Source organism: Cnephaeus nilssonii (assembly GCF_951640355.1).
Source record: "Cnephaeus nilssonii genome assembly, chromosome: 5".
Lineage (NCBI taxonomy): Eukaryota > Metazoa > Chordata > Mammalia > Chiroptera > Vespertilionidae > Cnephaeus > Cnephaeus nilssonii.
This window is the reverse complement of record NC_137076.1, coordinates 22,481,836-22,505,723: the sequence shown is the minus strand read 5'-3', so window position 1 is coordinate 22,505,723 and position 23,888 is coordinate 22,481,836. Positions and strand designations below refer to the sequence as shown.

General features: G+C 48.3%; 1 protein-coding gene and 1 long non-coding RNA gene across 4 annotated transcripts in view; one reads left to right on the top strand and one right to left on the bottom strand.

Moving 5' to 3' along the window:
- ADGRL1 (adhesion G protein-coupled receptor L1) overlaps window positions 1-9,710 on the top strand; it is a 30,039-nt gene extending 20,329 nt beyond the window's left edge. The window contains exons 13-22 of one of the 2 annotated variants that reach the window (XM_079770093.1): window positions 405-614; window positions 704-924; window positions 1,070-1,136; window positions 1,536-1,627; window positions 2,169-2,337; window positions 3,620-3,748; window positions 3,933-4,029; window positions 4,121-4,249; window positions 4,423-4,440; window positions 4,964-9,710. In XM_079770093.1, the coding sequence (XP_079626219.1) occupies window positions 405-614; window positions 704-924; window positions 1,070-1,136; window positions 1,536-1,627; window positions 2,169-2,337; window positions 3,620-3,748; window positions 3,933-4,029; window positions 4,121-4,249; window positions 4,423-4,440; window positions 4,964-5,706 (1,875 nt within the window). In that variant the 3' untranslated portion in view covers window positions 5,707-9,710. The remainder of the gene's footprint in view (window positions 1-404; window positions 615-703; window positions 925-1,069; window positions 1,137-1,535; window positions 1,628-2,168; window positions 2,338-3,619; window positions 3,749-3,932; window positions 4,030-4,120; window positions 4,250-4,422; window positions 4,441-4,963) is intronic. The other variant, XM_079770092.1, reaches the window with a different exon arrangement.
- On the bottom strand, window positions 130-23,575 carry LOC307098949. 2 transcript variants are annotated; one of them, XR_013813488.1, is made up of 6 exons: window positions 23,516-23,575; window positions 23,306-23,421; window positions 12,555-12,718; window positions 2,217-2,324; window positions 446-584; window positions 130-233 (listed from the first exon to the last, which is right to left on the bottom strand). It is a non-coding gene; the product is annotated as an uncharacterized lncRNA (long non-coding RNA). The 2 variants fall into 2 exon arrangements; XR_013813489.1 differs by lacking the exon at window positions 23,516-23,575 and having other exon boundaries at window positions 23,306-23,509.
- Window positions 23,576-23,888: the final 313 nt, after the last annotated feature.

The following is a 23,888-nucleotide window of genomic DNA, read 5'->3' as shown; positions in this document are numbered from 1 at the left end:
ACTCTCTGGCCCAGCTTTGCATGGCATCATAGAGTGAAGCATGGGCAGTGCCAGGGAAGACCAGCTTCGTGGGCATGGGGGGCCACCAGTCTTGCCCAGGGCACAAGGCCACACATCTGGTTCTCTCTGGTCACAGTCCCACCTTCTCCCAAGGCCCTCTGGAGAAGCAAGTTGGTGTCACCTTTGTCATCTCTCCACACGCCTTCCAGAGCATGAGGAAGTGAGCGCGCCACCTGCAGAGGGGTGGGGGCCAGCAAGTTGGCCAGGGGCAGTAGGCCAGGGGGTGGGGGCTGCACCAGCAGTACTTGTGGCCTGCAGCCTTGCCCCCAGCTGGCACTTAGCTGAGCCCAGGGTGAGTCCCGCTGTGGGCAGGGGTGCTGAGTGTACCCTCTGCTGTCCCCCAGTACCAGGGCCGCATCAACGAGCTGCTGCTGTCAGTCATCACCTGGGTAGGCATCGTGATCTCCCTGGTCTGCTTGGCCATCTGCATCTCCACCTTCTGCTTCCTGCGGGGACTGCAGACTGACCGCAATACCATCCACAAGAACCTGTGCATCAACCTCTTCCTGGCTGAGCTGCTCTTCCTGGTTGGCATAGACAAGACTCAGTATGAGGTGGGCCAGGCACAAGGTAGGGGGTGGGGGGAGGCAGGAAAGGCCACCTGGCTGGGCAGCCCCTCATTTGTGGTACCCTCGCCCCCCAGATTGCCTGCCCCATCTTCGCTGGCCTGCTGCACTACTTTTTCCTGGCTGCCTTCTCCTGGCTGTGCCTGGAGGGTGTGCACCTCTATTTGCTGCTGGTAGAGGTGTTTGAGAGCGAGTACTCCCGCACCAAGTACTACTACCTAGGTGGCTACTGCTTCCCAGCCCTGGTGGTAGGCATCGCAGCTGCCATTGACTACCGCAGCTATGGCACCGAGAAGGCGTGAGTGCCTCCCCCCACCCCCATCTCTCCTCTTGCCTGGTTCCCTGCTCAACAGCAGGACCCTTGGGGCACTGGGCTCCTGGGGTCAGAGGGAGGGACACCCCCCTCCCCCGCCTCTATCTACCTGGCCCTGCTTCCTTTATAGTTGCTGGCTCCGAGTGGATAATTATTTCATCTGGAGCTTCATTGGGCCCGTCTCCTTTGTTATTGTGGTAAGCTGGAAGGTGGTACCCCAGTACTGCATCTCCATCCTTTATCCAGGCTAGCCTTGTCCCCGAGCAACCCCAGTCTCCCCAAGCCCTTGAAAACCGTGGGAACTGAACAGCTAACTAAGAGGACGAGAGCACAGTGGGTCTGTAGAGCTCCAGCACAGAGGTTCACCCATCCAGGAATTGGAATTTAAGCCCCTGCTCTATGGCAGGCTGTGGGCCCCATTCTTCCAGTAGCGGGAACCCTGTTAACCAACAGTTATACCAGTCGGTGAGCACCTGGGGCAGGTACACCTGTAGGAGAGGCCCTGAAGAAGGAGGTCCAGGCTGAGACTTGGCCAGGAACTCAACACCGTAGGCAAAGCAACCCCAGCACAGCCCCTCCCCTTGTCCTGCCCCCAGGTGAACCTGGTGTTCCTCATGGTGACCCTGCACAAGATGATCCGGAGCTCATCTGTGCTCAAGCCTGACTCGAGTCGCCTAGACAACATTAAGTGAGCACCCCCTCCCTGCACCCCTGCCACCAAAAACTCCACACTGGCCCGGCCTCTCCCAGGACTTTGTAGAATGTAGTGCTGTCACACAATGTGATTTAAGGACAAAGTGGTGTTTTATTGTGCTTGTTATATATCTACCTAATGTGTATTAAAAAACCTGGCATTAGCATATTCAACCTGTGGTTTGGGGGACATACCTGAATAACTGCTTAGGGCAAGACTGAATTCAAAAGTGAGTCTATTTCAGGGCAAGTTAAAGAGAAATAGGCAGCAAAAGATAGTTTAAAGGCCTAGAAATAGGGCCAAAAGGATGAAGGATGCAGGGAATGACTGACCATTCACAAACCCCGACCCCCGACCTTTGCTTGCCCCTCAGGCCCAGGCTAGGTGGAAGTATCGCTGGGCAGGCCGTTATCCTGAGGCCTACTCACTTAGGTGGGTCTTTGCAGAGAGCATCCAGGCCCAAGGAGGTCAACAGGGGAAGCATCACCACTAGCGGGTCTTTGATGTCCCGGTCTTCTCTCCCCACCCACCCCAGATCCTGGGCCCTGGGGGCCATCGCGCTGCTCTTCCTGCTGGGCCTCACCTGGGCTTTCGGCCTCCTCTTCATCAATAAGGAGTCGGTAGTCATGGCCTATCTCTTCACCACCTTCAACGCCTTCCAGGGGGTCTTCATCTTCGTCTTTCACTGCGCCTTGCAGAAAAAGGTGAGGTCAGGGAGGAGGCCCAGACGCCTGCCTTCTGTAGGGACCTGTGTCTGCTGCGAGGGGAGCGTGGGCTCAGCGGGGGGAGGATTTAGCCAGGGGTGAAGAAGGATCTGGAGAAGAGCAGGATAGAGGACTGGAAGAGCAAGAAAGCAGGGTGGATTTGGGACATGGTGACAGGGCCTCTTCCCAGGGTGTGGGGCACGAAGCAGGCATGCGAAATGGAGATGACCCTGGGCCCCATCCAGACACGTGTTTCCTACTTTAATAGTTATGAGACGAACTATGAGTTTTGTGGTGATAGAAAGTTTCCTCTTTAAATAAAACATGTTTAAATCTTAAGAAAGTAAATGAAGGTGATAACAGAAGCAGAGGAATGTGGAGAGGGCATACAGGACTCAAGCCATGGAAACTGAGCCAAGGCATTTGTATACTTGGTCGTAAAGGCAGTGGCGGGGGGGGGGGGGGGGAGTGGGGAGGGGCCTGTCAGACTGTTAGTCTCGGGGGATAGTGAGGTGGGTAAGGCTAAGGTTGGGGATGGAGACACCAATCAGAGTCCTGCAAGTTTGACTGTATCCTTCCTCCTCTTAAAACTGGCGGCCCCCATTGGACACACAGGGACAGTGACATCCTTATAGGAACCTCTAGGCACACAAGGTCCAACCAGGGCCCCTTCTGTTCCCTCTCTTCCAGCAGTGCCCTCCTCTGCCCTCTCTCAGACACTTAGACATGGACCCTCCTCATGGCTTGTTCCCTGCTCCTCCCCAGGTAGATACAGGGCCTGCTGTCTATTTCTCTCAAGTCTTTGCCGAAACGTCTGCTTCTCAGTGAGGCCTCTCCTGATCGATTTGAAATCTGCAAACCACCATCACCGCCCCACTCCCCACCAGCACTGCCTAACCCCCTCCTTAGCCATAGGTCCTTCGCAGCACCTAACACGATAGACATCCTACATTATGTACTGATGTTTGCATCTATGTTATGTCTCTGTCTACTAAAATAGCAGCTCTGAAAGGTAGGGCTTTATGTCTGATTTGTTCTGATTATCCCCGGAGCCTAAACCATGCCTGACACATAAAGGATATGCATTAAAGAGCTGTTGAGTCATTGAATGGGTAAGAAACTGGTGGAGGTGAAGAACCGAAGATGGGCCTGAGCGAGGAGAGAGAGAGTCTACCTGGCTGGCTGCTGGGGGACAGGACAGGTTTCTGATGCCCGCCCGTAGCTTGGTCTCTGGTCTCTGAGTGGGAGCACCTGCTACCAGCTGCCTGTTCTCGTCTCCCAGGTGCACAAGGAGTACAGCAAGTGCCTGCGACACTCCTACTGCTGCATCCGCTCCCCGCCCGGGGGAGCTCATGGCTCGCTTAAGACCTCAGCCATGCGGAGCAACACCCGCTACTACACAGGGACCCAGGTATCTGAGCTGGGGCCGGGCACTAGGCAGGGCTCCCTGGGACTGAGTGTTAGACCCAGGAGCCCCAGAGGCGGGGCAGTGCTTCGCCCAGGTCCTTGGTGGTGGTCATCAGGAGAGCGGTCTCAGAAAGCTTCTGGAGGGTGGGCAGCTTGAGGGCCCCCTTATGTCTGGGCTGTATCCCCAGAGCCGAATTCGGAGGATGTGGAACGACACCGTGAGGAAACAGACAGAATCTTCCTTCATGGCGGGTGACATCAACAGTACCCCCACTCTGAACCGAGGTGAGACACATCCCTGGCCCCCGGCTCCAGTCCCTTGAGATTCCTGGCCTGTGTCTCCAAGCCGCCCTGTTACTTCTGACCTCCTGGGCAGGTACCATGGGGAACCACCTGCTGACCAACCCCGTGCTGCAGCCCCGTGGGGGCACTAGCCCCTACAACACCCTCATTGCCGAGTCAGTGGGCTTCAATCCCTCCTCACCCCCTGTCTTCAACTCCCCAGGTAAGAATACTCTAGTGCTGGGAGAGGGCAACAGCCCAGGTCAGGGAGTGTGGGGTCTGCATCCTGAGGGGTTTTCACTTGGGGTGCCCTTGTGCCTCCTGAACTGGAGCCTAGACTCAACATTCCAAGCCTATTCACCTTCTTTCTTTTCCCTCCTGGCCTGGCACCTGCAGGGAGCTACCGGGAACCCAGTAAGTGAGACTCTCCTGGTAACATTTCCGAGGATGGGAGGGGAATGAGACAATGGCCTCCTTGGGTGGCCTCCCTTATTTAGGGAGGAGAACTCATAGTGCGTCTCCCTCTCGCCCCAACACACACCCACAAGCATATGCATGCAGTCTCTGTTTTGGCAGCTGGTTGGTGTTGTATTTGGGCCTCAGATGGGGAATGAAGATGAGGGTCAAGCACAGGTTTCCCTCCCAGGCGGGGGCTCAGAATCTTAGCGGTGTGAGAAGACCTCGTCACCCCAGTCTTCTCACACTGCTAAGATTCTGAGCCCCCGGCTGGGAAGGAAACCTGGGAAAACTGGTCTCCACACACACACACCCTTCCACCAACCTGCATGATGGGTATCCCCACTGCCAATGAGGAAGAGAGGGACTGGAAGACCTCAGTCCCCAGGGACAGGGGTAAACCCAGGCAGCCCCACCCCACATGGCCTGGATCCTTCCCGATGCCTGGCCCTCCTCCTGAGCGGCCCCCTTCTGCCTGCAGAGCACCCCTTGGGAGGCCGGGAAGCCTGTGGCATGGACACACTGCCCCTCAACGGCAACTTCAACAACAGTTACTCCTTACGAAGTGGGGATTTCCCTCCAGGGGATGGGGCACCTGAGCCACCCCGAGGCCGGAACCTGGCAGATGCTGCCGCCTTTGAGAAGATGATCATCTCAGAGCTGGTGCACAACAACCTGCGGGGCGGCAGCAGCGGGGCCAAAGGCCCTCCACCGCCTGAGCCCCCTGTGCCACCTGTGCCGGGGGGTGGCAGTGAGGAAGAGGCTGGTGGGCCCGGGGGTGCTGACCGGGCGGAGATTGAACTTCTCTACAAGGCCCTGGAGGAGCCACTGCTGCTGCCCCGGGCCCAGTCGGTGCTGTACCAGAGCGATCTGGACGAGTCAGAGAGCTGCACAGCAGAGGACGGGGCCACCAGCCGGCCCCTCTCCTCCCCTCCGGGCCGGGACTCCCTCTATGCCAGTGGGGCCAACCTTCGGGACTCGCCCTCCTACCCGGACAGCAGCCCTGAGGGGCCCAGCGAGGCCCTGCCCCCACCCCCACCTGCACCCCCTGTCCCCCCTGAAATCTACTACACCTCGCGCCCACCAGCCTTGGTGGCCCGAAACCCCCTGCAGGGCTACTACCAGGTGCGGCGGCCCAGCCACGAAGGCTATTTGGCAGCCCCAGGCCTTGAGGGGCCAGGGCCTGATGGGGATGGGCAGATGCAGCTGGTCACCAGCCTCTGAGGGACCTCATGGACCAGGGGCTGGTGGCCCAGGCCAGGGAGGGAACCCTGAGTAGGGCTCTGATGGCATAGGGAGACTGAAGGAGGCAGTGGCTGGAGGGCCACTTTCCAGGCATCCCTTGACTGAGGGCCCTCCAGGCTTCTTGGGGGCTCTGCTGTGGAGACCTGAGGTGCAGGGTTCACAGACAGGGTTTCCCACCAGCCACACGCACCAGCTTACTTTGGGGGAAGTGCCATGAGGAGGAACTCGGAGGTCCCAAGGGGAATAAGGAAGGAGAAATTGGAAGGGTACATCTCACTCTTGACTTCCCCCTCCCCGCTACTCTTCCAATCTGCTGGAGAGAAATGAGGGCTTTGGTGTCCCTGGACCAAAGGCCCTGCTGGATGGAACCTATCAATCTGCACCTCTTTCTGTAGTCAGAAATGCTAGGCTGCACCAGGAGGGAGCATTGGGGGCAGAAGGACAGATGGACAGGTTCCTCCTGTACTACAGTTCCCTGCTCCCGGAGACTGGGGCCTCTGGCCCAGGAGATAAGCCCCAGGGCAAGAGGAATGGGCATTTGTGGCTGGTGGTGTAAAGGTTGAATTTTCTCTGAAGCTCCTTCCCTCTGCTCTTAGTCCCTGCCTCCCCAGCAAACCTGTCCCCTCTGCCCTCCTCAAGTGCACCCAATGACCCCCTCCCTTGGGGTGACTCCTGATGAAGCACAACTCCCTGAAGGGCCCCCAGCCCACAGGGGTGGCCATATTTGGGCAGTTCCAATCCTGTGGGCTTGGCTATCTGGGGAGCAGATTTTGGGTCTGGATCTCCCTGGGGAGTGGGTCCTGGGTTTGGATCTTTCCCTAGGGGGCCTTCTTTCCTTTCCTCTTTCCTCCTCTCCCGTTGCTGTAAATATTTCAAAGAAATGGAAAAGACAAAAAAAAAAAGAAAGAAAATCTCATCACTTGAAGCCACCAGGAGCCTGCGGCCCAGCCAGCCCGGGCTTTCTCCGGAGCAGAGCTATACCGCTGGGCCTTGGCAGCCCGGACTTCTCCGTGTACGTGTGCATCCCCAGCCAGGTGGGCAGCCACCAGAGCAGCTTTTTACAATCCAGAGACAAAAAATCTAGAAGCAACAGCGAAACAAAGAACCTGTTTCCTTCCAGGCACCTATTTCTGTTGCCTCCTTCCCTGCTCCGCCTGACCCTGGCATCAGTCAGCCCTCCTGGGGCGTGTACCTCACTGCCTGCCCCAGGACCAGGGAGCTGTCTACCCCTTCCCTCCCCACTGGCCCAGGGGAGGCACCCCTCACACCCAAAGATGCTTTTGCCAAGATGGCTGTGCTGTCCCTTTGAGTTCCCGCCTCTTGTATATTGCTTCTGGAACTTGGCTGGGGATGAGGGGGTGATTTCCTGCCTAGAGAGGTTAATGGGGGAGGAAAATGAGGACAGCAGGGTTTGATGTGACTGAGGAGGGAGGACCAGGAATGATGGGTGGGAGTGGGGGTGGTATAGGGTGCAAAGGTGAAATATCACCTTTTCTACCATACACCCTCCAACAGAGGAGGCAAAGGAAGATACCAGGGCCTCCAGTCAGGACACCCATGTTCTGGGGGCTCAACCCTAAACCTGCAGGCCCTAAAGAAGTATCAGGTTTGGAATGTCTCCTGAGTATCGCTTCTGGCCCCCTCTCTAGCCTGTCCCCCTGGCCCTCCAGAACACACACACTCTGGGGGTAGCATAGTCCCATTGCCACAGTAACACAGCCCCATAATTGCCATTTCCTCAGGGGTGGCTCTCCACCTCTGCTCAGACCCCCTCGTCTCTTTTGCCCCTTCCTCTTTTCTCACAAGTGCCATGAGTTTTCAAACATCTTTGGGTCTCAGTCTGCTGCTACCATGAACTTTTTGGGTTAAAGGGGAGGGGCTCTAGGGAGAAACTAGAGAAAAGGAACAGGTAGGTGGCTGGAGGGGCCCTTTTTGCTGCTAGAAAGCCCCTCCCTTCTGGGGAGCTGAGGCTGGCTTGTCCCCGTCAGGGGAGAAGGGGTCAGACCAAAGATGGTGGTTTGTCCTGTGTAGGAGTACTTGTGTGGGGAGAAGGCAGTGTTGGGTTCCATCACTAGCTTTTTCTGGCAGGGAGGCTTAACCCTGTTCACCAGAAGACCATGGGTGAGTCTGGACCCAGAGAAGTAAGGGTGGGGGTGATCTTGTCCAGATGGCTCTGTGGGGAGGATGGGGACCAGCTCTGTGGCCTGCCTTGGTTTCAAGAGGGGCAGCTAGAGGTCTGCAAAGAGCTGGCAGGAGACACGGGTAAATGGAGGAGTTGGCCTGGCCCATGTATCAGCCCAGCTAGGACCAGAGGCTGCCTCTGACACCAAGAGGACTGGAAAAGTTAGCAGGGTGGGAGAGTTTCCAGGGGAACTGGAGGCATGCAAGGAGTCCCCCATTCTCTCCCTGCCCAGCCCTGCTTTTATCTCCAGACACGGACAATCAAGGGGAGAGAGGGTAAGTGGGTCCCTTGGTTCCCATTCCAGCCAGATTCACCAAGGTGAATTCCTAGGCCTCAAAGCTGTGTGGCAGGGCCCCCTGGTGGGGCTGAACACCACTGCAGCACAGTGCAAAACCACCACCCAGAGCCCAGGTGTCCATCCCCGCACCCCAACCAGACCTGGTGCCTTGACACCCCCACCCCAGCTGGGACGGTATAGAGAAGAAAGGGTCTTGGTTTCCTCTCCTATTCCCTTCCTTGGGCTCCTGAATTCATTTGCTTCTCAATCTTAATTTTTATCTGGGGTGGTTTTGTTTTGTGGGTGTGTGTGTTTTTTTGTTTCCCTTGCCTTCCTTTCTGTGTCTCCACCTCTTTCCATTTTTCTCGCTGTCTCTATGTTCCTCTTTCTCAATTTCTCTGTCCATTCGGGCCTCCCCTCCTCCATGCCCCCAGTCCCTCCTTGGTCTCCTTTTCGATATGCCAAACCAATTTTGGGTCGAGTGCATTTAACGAGAACAAAACAAAAGGCTCATAACAACAAGAACGTTTCAGAAAAAAAGTTTTAAAAAATTGTTGAGTCAAAAAAACAATAAAGAAAATAAGATTTCTTGGAATGACGAGTGGTGTGACTCATTGAGGGGTGAGAAACAGGTGAGTGGATCTGCACTGAGCACCCATATGAGGCTCTGATACAGGAGCCTGAACCCATGGCAGAGGCCTGGAGTCACAGAACCAGAACCTATTCAGAACTTGGTAGGTTCTTGGGCCTGGTTGAGCAGCAATTCAGGTACAGTTTTTCACTGAACACTCTAGGGTGGGTAAAGGTTATTAAAACTCCACTTTAAAGACAGGGAAACTGAGGCTTACAATACCTGAATACATACCCTAGTCCAGTGGTCGGCAAACTCATTAGTCAACAGAGCCAAATATCAACAGTACAACGATTGAAATTTCTTTTGAGAGCCAAATTTTTTAAACTTCAACTTCTTCTAATGCCACTTCAAAATAGACTCGCCCAGGCCGTGGTATTTTGTGGAAGAGCCACACTCAAGGGGCCAAAGAGCCGCATGTGGCTCGCGGGCCGCAGTTTGCCGACCACGGCTCTAGTCTCTGGGCCAGGCTACTGTGCCATGTGTCTAGAGAAGCCCTCCCTGGCATGGACATACTAGTATGTCTACAGGCTTTATTAGAGCAAAAAGAATTTTACGCTGTGCCTGCGATTCCTAGACTCCCCTCCCACACACTACTGAAATGGTGCTTTTTCGAAAGTGACACAATGGATTTGCAGCATGTGTATTGCGAATTCTCAAATAGAACTGCCATGCATAGAGAAATGACCACTCAAACAGTGAAAGTATCTCTCTCCATGCTCCTCTGTCCTCAACACCACACTCCCCCGTTTCTCCTCCCATCTCCCCAGCCACTCCTTCCCAGTCCTGATGGCTGGTGCCTTCTCATCTCTTGACCTCTTAATGTTGGCAAGGCCAGGAGCTCAGCCTTAGACCTTTTCCCTACCTACTTCGGGAAAGCTTGTCCCATCTCATGGTTTTAAATGCTATCAATATGCTGATGAGTCCTGAACATAAAGCTCCAGTCTAAACTACCTCGAGCTCCAGATTTACATTCATCCAACATCCCACTCCACATCTACCCCTGGGTGTCTATTAGGATCTCAAACTTAATCTGTCCTAAACCAGATTAATTAAGTTCCTGAACACCACACCCCAGCTCCTCCCAAGTGCTCCTCAATGGCAAGTCCATCCCAAGACTCAAGCTAAAACCCTTGCAGCTTCTCTTGAACTCATCTCCTTGTTTCATCTATTCTGACAGTAAATGCATCGGCGGCTCTAACATTAAAATATCCAGCATTAACTAGTTCCTAGTTCTCACCACTTTGGTTCAAGCCAACCCTGTCTTTCACTAGGACTACTGCAGCAGTCTCCTTACTAGCTCCCTTGTCCCCCTTCAGGCTTTTCTCAACACAGAAACCACACAGATCTTGGTAAGCATATTTTGTCCTTCCTCGGCTCAAAACTATCCAATGGCCTCCTCTCTCACCCAGATGAAAGGCCAACAGCACAATTGCTAACAAGGCCCTACAGAGCTCATTCCCATGGCTCCCCTCCTTCCTTCCACACCAGCCACACTGGGCTCCTCATCTGCAAACATGCAGGCACTCTCCTGCCTGCCTCAGGGCCTTTGCAGTGGCTGTTCTAGCAGAGCTTTTGCAAATCAGAGCTTCCCAGCAGGCTATTCCATTTAAACTGCTATTGGCCATTCCAGAACTTCCTAAACCTGGTCTTGCTTTGTCTCTCATAGTTCTCCCATCTCACAAACTATCCTTTTTGCTTGTTTACTGTCTGCCTCCCCAATTAGAAGGTAATATAGAATGGTGTTTTTTTCAATGCTATTCCAGCTTCTAGCATAGCATCTGGCACACAGGTGATCAATACATATTTGTTAAACAATGGAAAGCTGACTTGAACATAAGACCCAGAGTGAACCTGAGATGAGACCTAAGAATGATGGGAGTTGTGAATCTGCTGCTCCCTCGACTGGTCTCAGTTCCCACACCTCTCTCACCATGTGATACTAAGTTTTTAATTCAACATGGCCCTGAAACCTAACTTCAATACTTTAGCAGTGTCCAACCCAAGGAAAGGCAAAATCTCTTCCTGTGCTGGAAAAGGACTGATTCTACTGGATCTACTGAGAGATGCCCTGTGAGCCAGTTCAGGAGCTTTATGGGTAATTAACTAACTATATGTGGTTTTGACCTCATGATTTTGAAATAAAATCCTGGCCTAAGATAACAATATGGCCTGTTCTTCTGCTATTGTGTCCTTTACTCTCCCCAGCCCTACACATCCTTACCCACTACACAAACAGTAGAAATCTGCTGGGCTGGACAACTGATGATCCTCAGGTAGTTGTTAGTGGCATGGATTTGCATGTACATAGGAATAACGTTTATATTGAGATTTATCATTTCAAAGCTCTTTCCTACATTTCATCTTACTTAATTATTACAAGGCATATATTATTATCCTTACTGATCAGATGAGAAATCTGAGGTTAAAGTGATTAAATGACTTACTTAAATAAGATTACTAAGCAAGTTTACAGTGCCTACACCCTGTAGATACTTTACATATGCTACCCAATTTAATGCTTTCAATGACCCAGTGAGGCAGGTGTTACTTAGCCCCATTTATAGCTGCAGAAACTGAAGCCCAGAAAAGTTAGAGAATATCCCCACAATAGTTAGAGAATATACCCACATTCACTCAGCTAATAAGAAAGTGCTGAACCAGGCATCCATCTTGGACTTCAGATCCCAGGGCTGCCTCTAGTTACCCACTTCTCATCACTGCCCACCAACCCCACTTGGCACACAATAAAGGAGGCTGACAATCTGGCTCCCAGAGTCAGAGGAAATGCCCACTGACTGCACCTGATGGTCCCTACGTAGCTAGGAGTAGGACTGTCCAGGGTGGACCCATGGGAATCAAGTCAAAGGGAAGGCCTTAATTCAGCGCAACAGAAGAGTCTTTTCAGATCCCCAAAGGACTGAGAGCACTAGGGGCCTCTGCCCTTGAGAAAACCTCCTCTCTCCCACAAACGCTTGGGAAAGCCTTGGGGAGCTGGGCTGAGGATACACCTCTATCCCCACAACATTTCAAGCTTAGTCTGCTCCTCTCTTACCCTTTCAAACATGGCAGTCAAGGAAACCAGCAGTGATGACAGGCACCTGCTGGCTTTTCCCTTCCTATTTATATCAATCACTTTTCACTTAACCTGGACTCTCCTTGACCAAAACCCTAATAACTGCAACTCTTTTCTATCTGTCCTGTCCTACTGTCTTCCACCAGCCTCTGCCTCTGACCAAACAATCCCAGCTTCTCACAACTGAAGTCCTCACTTTAAGCCAACCAGTCCTCTCCTGGAAATCAATCCTAAGGAATCACACATGGGCATGAAGACTCAGCAGCAAGAAGATTCACTCGAGTCAGGCTTTTAAGAGTGAAACATAAGAAATAATCTGCCGAAACCGGTTTGGCTCGGTGGATAGAGCGTCGGCCTGCGGACTGAAGGGTCCCGGGTTCGATTCCGGTCAAGGGCATGTACCTTGGTTGCGGGCACATCCCCAGTGGGGGGTGTGCAGGAGGCGGCTGGTCGATGTTTCTCTCTCATCGATGTTTCTAACTCTCTATCCCTCTCTCTTCCTCACTGTAATAAATCAATAAAATATATTTTAAAAAAAAGAAATAATCTAAAAATATTTAGATAATCTAAAAATATTCAGTATAAAAATAGTTACATAAATGATGTACATCAATACAAACAGAATACCATGCAACAATTAAAAATGATGATGTAGTCTTACCCAGTTTGGCTCAATGGTAAGGCCTGCAGACTGAAGGGTCTCGTCCAATTCTGGTCAAGGGCATGTAACCTCAGTTGCAGGCTCGATCCCCGGCCCTGGTTGGGGCATGTTCAGGAGGCAGCCAATGTGTCTCTCTCATGTGTCTCCCCTCCTTTCTATTCTCTCTAGAAATCAATGGAAAGATACCCTCGGGTGAAGATTAACAAAATAAAAGATGTAGAAGAACATTAAATGACATGGAAATATATTCATAATACTAAGTATAAAAAGGATATAAAAGACTGCCCCAGTTTAAAAAACATATATGCAAAAAGTGTGTATACATATATAAAACTAGAGGCCCGATGCACGAAGATTCGTGCAAGAATGGGCCTTCCTTCCCCTGGCTGTCGGCACCGCCTTTGCTCCGGCCGGAGCCACCTTTCCACCTTCCCACGCTGCCCAGAGACCCAGAGGGGCTGGGGCAGTGCGGAGCGCCTGCATATGCAAATTAACCCACCATCTTTGTTGAGTTAATTTGCATGCTCACTCCTGATGGCTAGTGGGCGTCGCAACGGTACTGTCAATTTGCATCTTACTCTTTTATTAGTGTAGATTGTGTGTGTGCACAGTATATGCAGAATATAAAGTTATCAGTAGTGGATAAATTTTTAAAATATATTTTTATCAATTTTTTAAAATGTATTTTTTATTGATTTCAGAGAGGAAAGGAGAGGGAGAGGGAGAGGGAGAGAGCGACAGAAACATCAATGATGAGAGAGAATAACTGATCAGCTGCCTCCTGCACTGGGGATGAAGCCGGCAGCCTGGACATATGCCCTGACCAGGGATGAAACTGTGACCAGCCAGGCGTGACTTTTAGAGACAGAGGAAAGGAGAGGGAGAGCGAGAGAGACAGAAACATCAATGTGAGCCCAACTGGTTTGGCTCAGCAGTTGAGCACTGACCCAGGAATCAAGAGGTTACCAGTTCGATTTGGGGTCAGGGCACATGTCCAGGTTGCAGACTCAATCTCCAATAGGGGGCGTGCAGGAGGCAGCCCGCCAATCGATGATGCTCCTCTCTCATCAATGTTTATCTCTAACCCTCTCCTTTGCTCTCTCTAAAAATCATTTTTAAAAAAAGAGTGGTGAGCCCTAGTCGGTTTGGCTCCATGGATAGAGCATCAGCCTGCGGACTGAAGGGTCCCGGGTTTGATTCCGGTCAAGAGCTTGGTTGCAGGCTCCTCCCCCGCCCAGGCCACAGTTGGGCTCGTGCAGGAGGCAACCAATTGATGTGTTTCTCTCACATCAATGTTTCTCTCTGTCTTTCCCTCTCTCTTCCACTCTCTAAAAATCAATGGAGGGTTAAAAAAAAAAAAAGTGAGTACTTAAAAAAACACCAATGAGAAATATAAATAGGGACCAGCTGCATAGGTTGACCTCCTGCATAGGTCAATGCTCAACCACTAAGCCACACTGGCCAGGCAGTAGTGGATAATTTTTACTTTCTTGCAACTCTGTTGTTTTTGCATTAAACATATATTACTTTTGTAATAGGAAAAAGTATTTGTGTGCCCTACTTTCTGTGGAAGAACAAGGATAACCAATATAAATGGAAGAAGAAAAGAACACGATGGGGAACTAGCCCTGCCAAGATTGGTTATGGAGTGATGATATTTAAAATGATGTGTTGGCACAGGAAGAGAAAAACAGGCCAATGAAGAGACCTGTGACTAGATGGGAACTTGCTCTAGACAGAGGTTATAAGTCACTAAGGAAAGAATAGATTAGTCTAGAGGAGCTAAAATTTTGTAGTAGTATAGGGATTCCTTTATCCTCTTAAAAATTAATAAGGATAGGGTGGGGGGATGACTAGGCAAAGCCCCAAAGATTTCAGGGCAGTGAAAAAAACTCTGTATGAGACTATATACATGTCATACATTTGTCCAAACCCATAGAATGTACAACACAAAAGTGAACCCTAGCCGAAACCAGTTTGGCTCAGTGGATAGAGTGTCAGTCTGCGGACTGAAAGGTCCCAGGTTCGATTCTGGTCAAGGGCATGTACATTGGTTGCAGGCACATCCCTGGTGGGGGATGTGCAGGAGGCAGCTGGTCGATGTTTCTCTCTCATCATTGATGTTTCTAGCTCTCTATCCCTCTCCCTTCCTCTCTATAAAAAATCAATAAAATATATTAAAAAAAAAAAAAAGAGTGAACCCTAGCCCTAACCGGTTTGGCTCAGTGAACAGAATGTCAACCTGCGGACTGAAGGGTCCCAGGTTCTATTCCGGTCAAGGGCATGTACCTTGGTTGCGGGCACAGGAGGCAGCTGATCGATGTTTCTCTCTCATGGATGTTTCTAACTCTCTAGCCCTCTCCCTTCCTCTCTGTAAAAATCAATAAAATATATTAAAAATTAAAAAAAGAGTGAACCCTAATGTAAACTATGGACCTCATGCTCTGATAATGATGTGTCCACATAATTTATCAATTGTAACAAATGTACCACCCTGCTGGGGAAGTTCAAGGTGGAGGAGGCTATGCATGGGGGGTTAGGGGGTGGGCTGTGGGTATATGGGAAATCTCTGTAACTTACTCTTAATTTTGCTGTGAATCTAAAGCTGCTCTTAAAAAACTTAAGTCTTTTTTAAAAAATGAGAAACCTAAAGAGTTATTGTTTATAGGCATAGGGTTTATATCTATTTGTATTGACTGATCTGGAAATTAAAACTGATTTAAAAATTAAATATTTAACTAACTTAAATTAGCTAATAAACTCATTAAATGTTAACACAAATAACCTATAATGAAAATATATTTATTTACTTATAAACAAAGCCGTGAAAAAATGGCATTATTTTACATTTTTGTAAAGCTCCTACTAGTTTAATGGAAGACAGCTGGATTCTCACATAGGCTACTGCAATCAATCTGTTACAATATGCTGTTTTGGTTGAAGAATATCAAGAAAATCCAGCCTTACATTGATACATAGTTGTAAAAGGGAGAAGTATTTTAGCATTTTCAGCTAATTGGGGATATTCTACTCTGTTACTACACCAAAACTCAAGTGGTGGTGTATTAAAGTTAGTTACTATGTGGAACAGGAAATTGTATCAATTTACTGCGTTACATTGAAACATATTTCTCATGCAGTTTTAATTGATCTTTTCCCTATCATGCTTTTGTAACATCATACATTGGTCTTTGAGAAAATACTGATTTTACTGAGTTATTACATTTCACTACACAAAATTTTTAAAGTCATTATTTGTAAATATCACCACTGATTTCATCAAAAAGCTTTTAAATACTGAAAAGTTGACAGATGCACGGTAGTGAATAAAATTTTCCCAAATATCTAAGTTTTGCTTGAAAGCTTGAATTTTATCATTGGCAACCATTAGTTGTCCTTGCAGTGACCAGCTCACTTCATTCATTTCTGAGAAAATATCTGCCAAATATCCTAATCTGAGTAACCACAGTCTGTCATTCTTTCAAGTAAAAATGATGCTCCATGAAAAATGTTGCCAGCTTAATCTCAACTCAAACAATTGTACAAGTATATTACCTAAACTGCCATCATTCTTCCGTGCACTAGAAGTGCTCTATGCAAACTTCCTATGCCACCATACTGAATATTAAAAAGACCTGCTGCAGCGTTAAAGCTTTAACACAATTACTACTTTTCATTGCTTCTTCAAAGGTATTCTTAAGTGAAAGTATTTTGTTTAACATTGAGTGTGTGGGGGTGAGGAATACAATAACAAGTACTGCTAGCGTTTGGTGACACTGCATTGATTCCTGTTAAGGTGCCAGCAGTTTTGCCCACCATTGCTTTTATGCCAATAATGCACATGATAACACAGACAAATGACAAAGGCAAATAACTCCTTTAAATTATTATGAAAAGAGTTTTTCTTCTGGAACCCCTAAAAGGTCACATTTTGAGAACCACTGGATTAGTCAATAAATGGAGCTGGGACAACCGATTATCCATGTGAAAAAAATAAAAACAAAGTCCAGGCAGATATTTTTAAAAAGCTAAATATGAAAAGTAAAACTTCCAGAAGAAAACACAGTAGGATACCTTATTAACCTCAAAGTAAGATTTCTTAAGCAAGGCACAAAACCCCCCACAAAATATATGTTGATAATTCTGATGACATTAAAATAATAATTCTGAACATCAAAAGTCTCCTGAGATTTGCCTTTTCATAAAAATCTCCAGGTGAGAAGAACTCCTGAACTGAGTAAGATGATAACAACCCAGTAGGAAAATGGGCAAAGATATAAATAGGAATTAACAGAAGGCAATCAATAAGCATATGAAAATAGCTCAACCTCACAATAATCAAGGTAATGCAAACTGAAACCACTAATTCACATCCATCAAAAGACAAAAATGTAAAAATCTGATAAAACCAAGTGTTGATGAGGACATTGAGCAATAACACTGCTGATGGGGAGTGAAAACTGGGATGATCATTTTAAAGAGCAAATGGACAATATTTAGTAAAGGTGAATACTCCCATAACCCATAAGCCAGAAAATTTCAACTCTTAGGCAAGTATCCTAGAGAAATTCCTGCATGTGTACACAAGGAGACATACATAACAATGAACACTGTAACACTGTTTGTAATAGAAATCTGAAACACCTAAATATCAAGGGGTGACTGTCCAATAAAACTTTCTATGATCATGAAAGTGTTCTCTATCCATGCTGTCCACTAGCCACAGATGCCTATTAAACATATGACATTTGGCTAGTGTGACTGGGAAAATAAATGTTTCAGCTGCAGGTGGCTAGTGGCTAAATAAGAAAGCACAGATTTCTAGCAGTAAAAATAAATGAATTAGAGCTACATAGTCAACATAGATAAATTTCAAAGCATTATATTGGATGAAAAAAGCAAGTTTCATAAGTTAGGGCAAGGACTAGAATGAAGCAAGTGATGTGTCTAGGATGAAAATTTTAGGAGACACTGACCCTCAAGATCATGCAAGTACATGTTGGACACTTAAGTGACCCTGGGAGTGAGCATGTCAAATTTGGTACCCTATGCACCTTGCTTGCCTTACCCTAGATCCAGCCCTGTCAGGATATAGTATATCCAGTATGATATTGTGTCAAGGTTCCCCAAGATCACCTCCAGTTTCAATGGTTCTTTAGGAAGACTCACAGAATTTAGCATGAAAAGAATACAAAGCAAAATTAGCCAAGGGAAAAGACACATGGGGTGAAATCTGGAGGAAACCGGGTGCAAGCTTCCTCGAGTCCTCTCCTAGTGAAGTCACATGGGACACACTTAATTCCTGCAGTAGAGCTGTGGCAACTTGTGTGAAATGTTGTCTACCAGGGAAGCTCATTAGAGACTCAGTGCTAAGATATTTATTGGGGGCTGATCAAGTACCAAAATTTCAAGCTCCAGAAAGAAAGCAGGTGTTTAACATAAACCACAATGTACAAATAGGTTAGGCACCACAAGCCATTCATTATTTAAGGACTAGAGGCCTAGTCCACAGATTCGTGCACTGGTGGGGTGCCTCAGCTTGGCCTGCACCCTCTCGCAATCTGGGACACCTTAGGGGATGTGGGAGAGCCAGTTTGGGCCCAATCTCCGCAGGCCAGGCATGAATCCATGCACCGGGCCTCTAGCCTATATATATAAAAGCCAAAGCGACCATTACAACCAGTCGACCGAATGACCGGTCATATGTCGCGACCCACAGGTTGAGAACCGCTGCTGTAGAGCCTAAGACCATCGGAAAACACAGATATTTACATTACGATTCATAACAGTAACAAAATTACAGTTATGAAGTAGCAATGAAAATAATTTTATGGTTGGGGGTCACCACAACATGAGGAACTGTATTAAAGGGTCGCGGCATTAGAAAGGTTGAGAACCACTGGACTAGTGGGAACCCTCGTAAAATCCAAGTTCCTAGACACCAGGCAAGGACCAACACTGCCAATAGGCCTTTCCAAGAATAGTAGTCTTAGGCCTGTTAGGTTAACTTTTTTTTTTTTTAATGTATTTTTATTGATTTCAGAGAGGAAGGGAGAGGGTGAGAGAGAGAGAAACATCAATGATGAGAGAGAATCATGGATCGACTGCCTCCTGCACACCCCCTACTGAGGACTGAGTCCACAACCCAGGAATATGCCCCAACAGGGAATCGAATCGTGACCTCCTGGTTCATAGGTCAACCCTCAACCACCAGCCAGACAGGTTAACTCTTTTTTGCATTTATATCATTTATATAAAATTATAGAACATGATATACAATACTATATATTACTTAAAAACACATGGATATAAAGATATACAACATGCACAGAAAAATAAACACCAAATCCAGGATTGTAGTTACACTGGAGGGAAAGGGAAAAGGAGTAGGTTTGAGGCAGGGGCCTTTCAATTGCATCCCTAATGTTTTACTTCTTAATCTGGGTAATGAGTAAAAGTGTATTTTGTTTGGGCACTTCTTATAGTTTTCCAAGTGTGTGCACCTGAAATATTACATAAGAATGAAGACTTATCTAATTATTACTAGATAAGTGTTTATTGTTTTTCACATTCCAGGTATTATACTAAGCCCTTTATATGGATTTCTTTTTTTTTTTTTTTAAATCTACTGAAGATTTTGTGTGAAGCCCTATCCTAATCTCCATAAATACATTGAGAGGTCAATGTGAGGCAGGTTAAGATCTCTGTCCACATCCAGCTTTTAATCTATTATGGGATGATGAACAATAACAAGCACAACTCAAAACCAACATTAAGTACAGATTCTGAGTGCTACTAAGATAATAAAGCAGGGTGATGTGATCAAGGAAGGGCTACTTTAACTAGGGTGGTCCAGGAAGGCTTGAGAGGGACATTTGAGTTGAACCATAAATGATGAGAATGAGACAACCATACAATTATCTGAAGGAAGCAGATTCCAGAGAGGGAACAGCAAGTGCAAAGTCCTGCAGCAGGAATAAGCTTGTGCTGAAAGACAGGAAATAAAGCCAGCAGGGCTTGAAAGTGGTGACAAGAGGGAGACTGTTAGATGAGGCCTGCAGAGGTCAACTGAGGCCACCCTGCAGGGCCTCCTAAGCCACAGTAAAGATCTCAGGTTTCATTCTAAGTATGATAAGCCTTTGAAGGTTTTAAGCAGAGTAATGACATGATCTGGTTTACAAATGAGTATTATTCAGCCAGCTATATGGAGCCATTTTCTTTATTAGCACCACCCGGTTGTTGAGCTTTCCCGGGGGCTATGAAAAGGTTGGGACTGGGGATAAAAGAAAAAGCTTCCACAATGAAAAAGGAAAACTACAAAGTTGGAATGAATAGATGTTTAATTAAATATCTAGAAAATGTAACATTATGGCAACTTCAATCATCATTAAATTTAGTATTCATAAACAATCAAATTACATTTGGAAATAATTTGAAAATTAGATTTTCTTGAGTCACAAAAATTTCCAAGTAGGCTCAATGATTGCCAAGAAATCACAGCCATCACAAATGTGAACTTCCTTGTAGCCAAGTAATTTCACAGGCGAAAAAATTTTTTTCATTTTTTTAATGCAAAAAAACATTGTTTTAAATTAATGTGACATGTATGCCATGGCCCATGTGGCTCAATGGTTACAATTTTGGCCCACTCACCAAAGGGTCACAGGTTCCATTCCCATGTACCTGGGTTGCAGGTTCGATCCCTGGTTCCAGTCACCATGCCTGTGGGAAGCAACCAGTCGATGTGTCTCTCTCATATCCATGTTTCTCTCTCCCCTACTTACTCTCTTTCACCCTCTCTAAAAATCAATGGAAAAATGTCCTCAGGTGAGGATTAACAAAAAAATAAAAAAATAAAAATTGATGTGACATGTAGATACAAAAATATATGTAGCCTTAAGACTCTAGCGGGGGCACAGAGGTGGCTGGATAAGAAATGCTAGTAAGTTGGATCAGTGCTATTCAGGCCTGCACTCTGAGTATGAACTCTGTCCAGGGCAGCGGCCACCAGTGGTCCAGGGGACCCTTGGAAAGGCTTCTCTGAGGAGCGGGTATTTAAACAGAGAGACATAAATGTAAAAATCTGTGCCCCCACGCCAGCACCAGGCTGGGGGACCTCAGACCACACCACCCCCACCCCAGCACCGGGCCAGGGGACCTGAGGCTGTGCCCCCCTGCCTGGCTGGGCCTGACAGGGGACCTCAGACCACGCCTCCCACCTTGGCACCAGACCGGGGGACCTGAGGCCATGCCCCCCACCCGGCGGGGCTTGATGGGTACCTCAGGCCACAACCCCAGCTCGGCAGGGCTTGATGGGGGACCTCAAGGTGCGCTTCCTGTCCTGGTGCCGGGCCGGGGGACCTGAGGCTGCGCACCCCCCCCACCTGGCAGGGCTTGACAGGGGACCTCAGGCCATGTCCCCCACCTGGCGGGGCTTGACAGGGACCTCAAGGCATGCACCCCACCCTGGTCTGGGCTGGGGGACCTCAGGCCACGCCACCCCTCCTGGTGCCGGGCCAGGGACCTGAGGCTGCACCCCACCCCTGCCTGGAAGAGCTTGACAGAGGACCTCAGGCCATGTCCCCCACCTGGCGGGGCTTGACAGGGACCTCAAGCCACGCCCCCTGTCCTGGCACCAGGCCAGGGGACCTGAGGCTACGATGCGAGGCTTGACAAGGGTGGGACTGGCCGAGTCTGGATCTAGCCCAATGGGGCTGGGGGCTGGCCGGGTCTGGGTCTCACGCGATTTTGAGGCGCATGTGGGTGGACGGGGACTTGACTCTGGATCCCATGGTGCCCCCCAGACTCTGACAGGAGGAAGGTTTTCATATACATTTTACTAATTTTCTTTCATCTCTGACACTTCTATTATAGAGAAAGGGCAAATAGCAATATTAAATTATTTCCTCTAATTAATCCCCTTTTAATGTGCACCAATTTCATGCACCGGGCCACTAGTGTGTGTGTGTGTGTGTGTGTGTGTGTGTGTGTGTATGTATATCCCTAAATATACTGTTATTTCCTATACACACATGCCAGTGATAGTTTAATTTCTAAATTAAGCACAGTCAGAAATTAACAATAACTAATAATAAAACAGAACAATTATAACAATTACTGTAATAAATGTTATGTGAATAGGGGGGGGGTCTCTCTGATACACTGTATCAGTGATTTTCAACATTTTTCATCTCATGGTACACATAAACTAACTACTAAAATTCTGCAGTACACCAAAAAATATATGTTTTGTTGATCTGACAAAAAATAGGTATAATTTTGATTCATTCACATCAGATGAATATTGTTGTGTTGGCTGTTGTCATTTTTTTATTTGACAATCTAAGGGAAAAGCAGTCAGTGCCCCTGACTAAATAGTCAGGTATTACATGTTTATTTTTTTACCTTTTTATTGATTTGAGAGTAAAAGAGAAACATTGATCGGTTGCCTTCCACACACTCTGACCAGAGATTGAACCTGCAACCTGGGTATGTGCCCTGACAGGGAATTGAACCTATGACCCTTCAGTGCATGGGACGATGCCCAATCAACAGAGCCACACCATCCAGGGCGAGATTTGATTTTTCATCATGATATTCAGAACAGTGCACAATTTAAAACATGAATTGCTTATTTCTGGGATTTTCCATTTAATATTTTCGTATCAAGATTGAGGCAGGTAACTGAACCGTTGAAAAGCAAAGCTGTGGATGGGGGCAGTGGAGCAAAGGGGTGACTGTGTTCTCATCCTGAGAAAAATAGAAAATCACTCACATTATAAGCAGGAGAGTGACTAATCCAATTTGATCTTCGATGTCCAATAATACAGTAGCCACTTGCCATAAGGGCTCACGAGCAGCTGAATACAGTTACTTCCATTGTGAAACAGAACTTAATTTTAACTAACTAACATTTCAACTTAAAAACCAATATGCAATTGAGCTCATGGAACACTTTTCATGGGAAGGCTTGGGCATGAGAATTTACATTTTCAACTGTAAATGTTATGAAACTTAAAGCCAGACCAACTCTTTCTGATGAAAATGTAGCTGTAAAAAGAATGGGATTTCACAGACCTTGTGCAGAGTAAAATAACGTAAGTTACCTTCATTTGTATTTTTTATACCCACCACCTTCGAAATATTTTGGTTATGCTGGATTAAATACATTTTTTTTAAATCCTCGGGGGCACTGTCCTCTTTTCCCTTAGATTGTCAGGATATTTTTTCCATTGATTTTTAGGGAGAGTGGAGGGGAAGAGGGAGTGAGGGAGAAAGAAACAAAGATGTAAGAGAGACACATCCATTGACTGGTTGCCTCCCGCACATGCCCCAACCAGGTCGGGGATCCAATCTGCAATCGAGGTACATGCCCTTGACCAGGAATCGAATCCAGGGCCCTTCAGGTACGCCGACCTACGCTCTAACCACTCGTCCACCCACCCACACATGTGTTTTGAAGTTGTTTTTTAAACTTTTTTTAAAACGTAGTTACTAAACAAATTAAGATTAGGCATGTGGCTTGAGTTATTTCCATTGGTCGCGGGTGGGAGCAGAGAGAGTGGGTGCGGAGGCGCCAGGAGTCTTCCTGGCAGGGGCAACGGTGGCCCGCAAGGCATGTGAATGGAGACAAGTTTCTAGATGTATTATGAAGTCACAAGTCAGTGTATATTCACGGCCCCATTAAATTGAGCGAGTAAACATGGCCTCGGGCGCTGAGTGGCAGAGGATGGACTCGAACTCCTACTTACAGTGTCGTGCACCTGACACAACTCCCAGCGGCCCACGAGGAGGCGAGGGAGGGACTCGAACTGGGCTGACAGCCAGGTCCCGGGCCCCAGCGCCGCATTACCGCTGCTCCATCTACCTGCAGGGGTGAGTCCAAACGTTCACAACGGACTCCGCCGCCGCTGGGCCTAAGGAGCCAGGAGCCCCTCAGAGAAGTTCCCGGTAACGCTCACCTGTTGACAGGCGCCGAAGCTGCAAACACCCCTTCTTTCTCTTCACACCCACCTCCTCCGCGCCGGCGGCCGACTTCCGCTTCTTTCTCACGAATCCCAAGCCAAGTCTTCCTCTCCTCCCGCCCCCTGAGGCTACTCAGCCAATAATCTCTCAAAGAATCTGCTTTATCAACGCCCATTCTTACCTGCCAATCACCGCGGACTCGAGCACCGCCCTTCCCGCCCACTTAAGCGAGCGCCGCGCGCCACCGCTCGGCAGTTGGCGGCGCTGCTCCCCTTGAGAGGCGTCTCCCGGAAGGGTTAGGCGAAGGGCGGGTCACGCTGGTGTGGGAACCCTCAGGATTGGCCGACAGGAGCCCTGTGCTCTGACTCC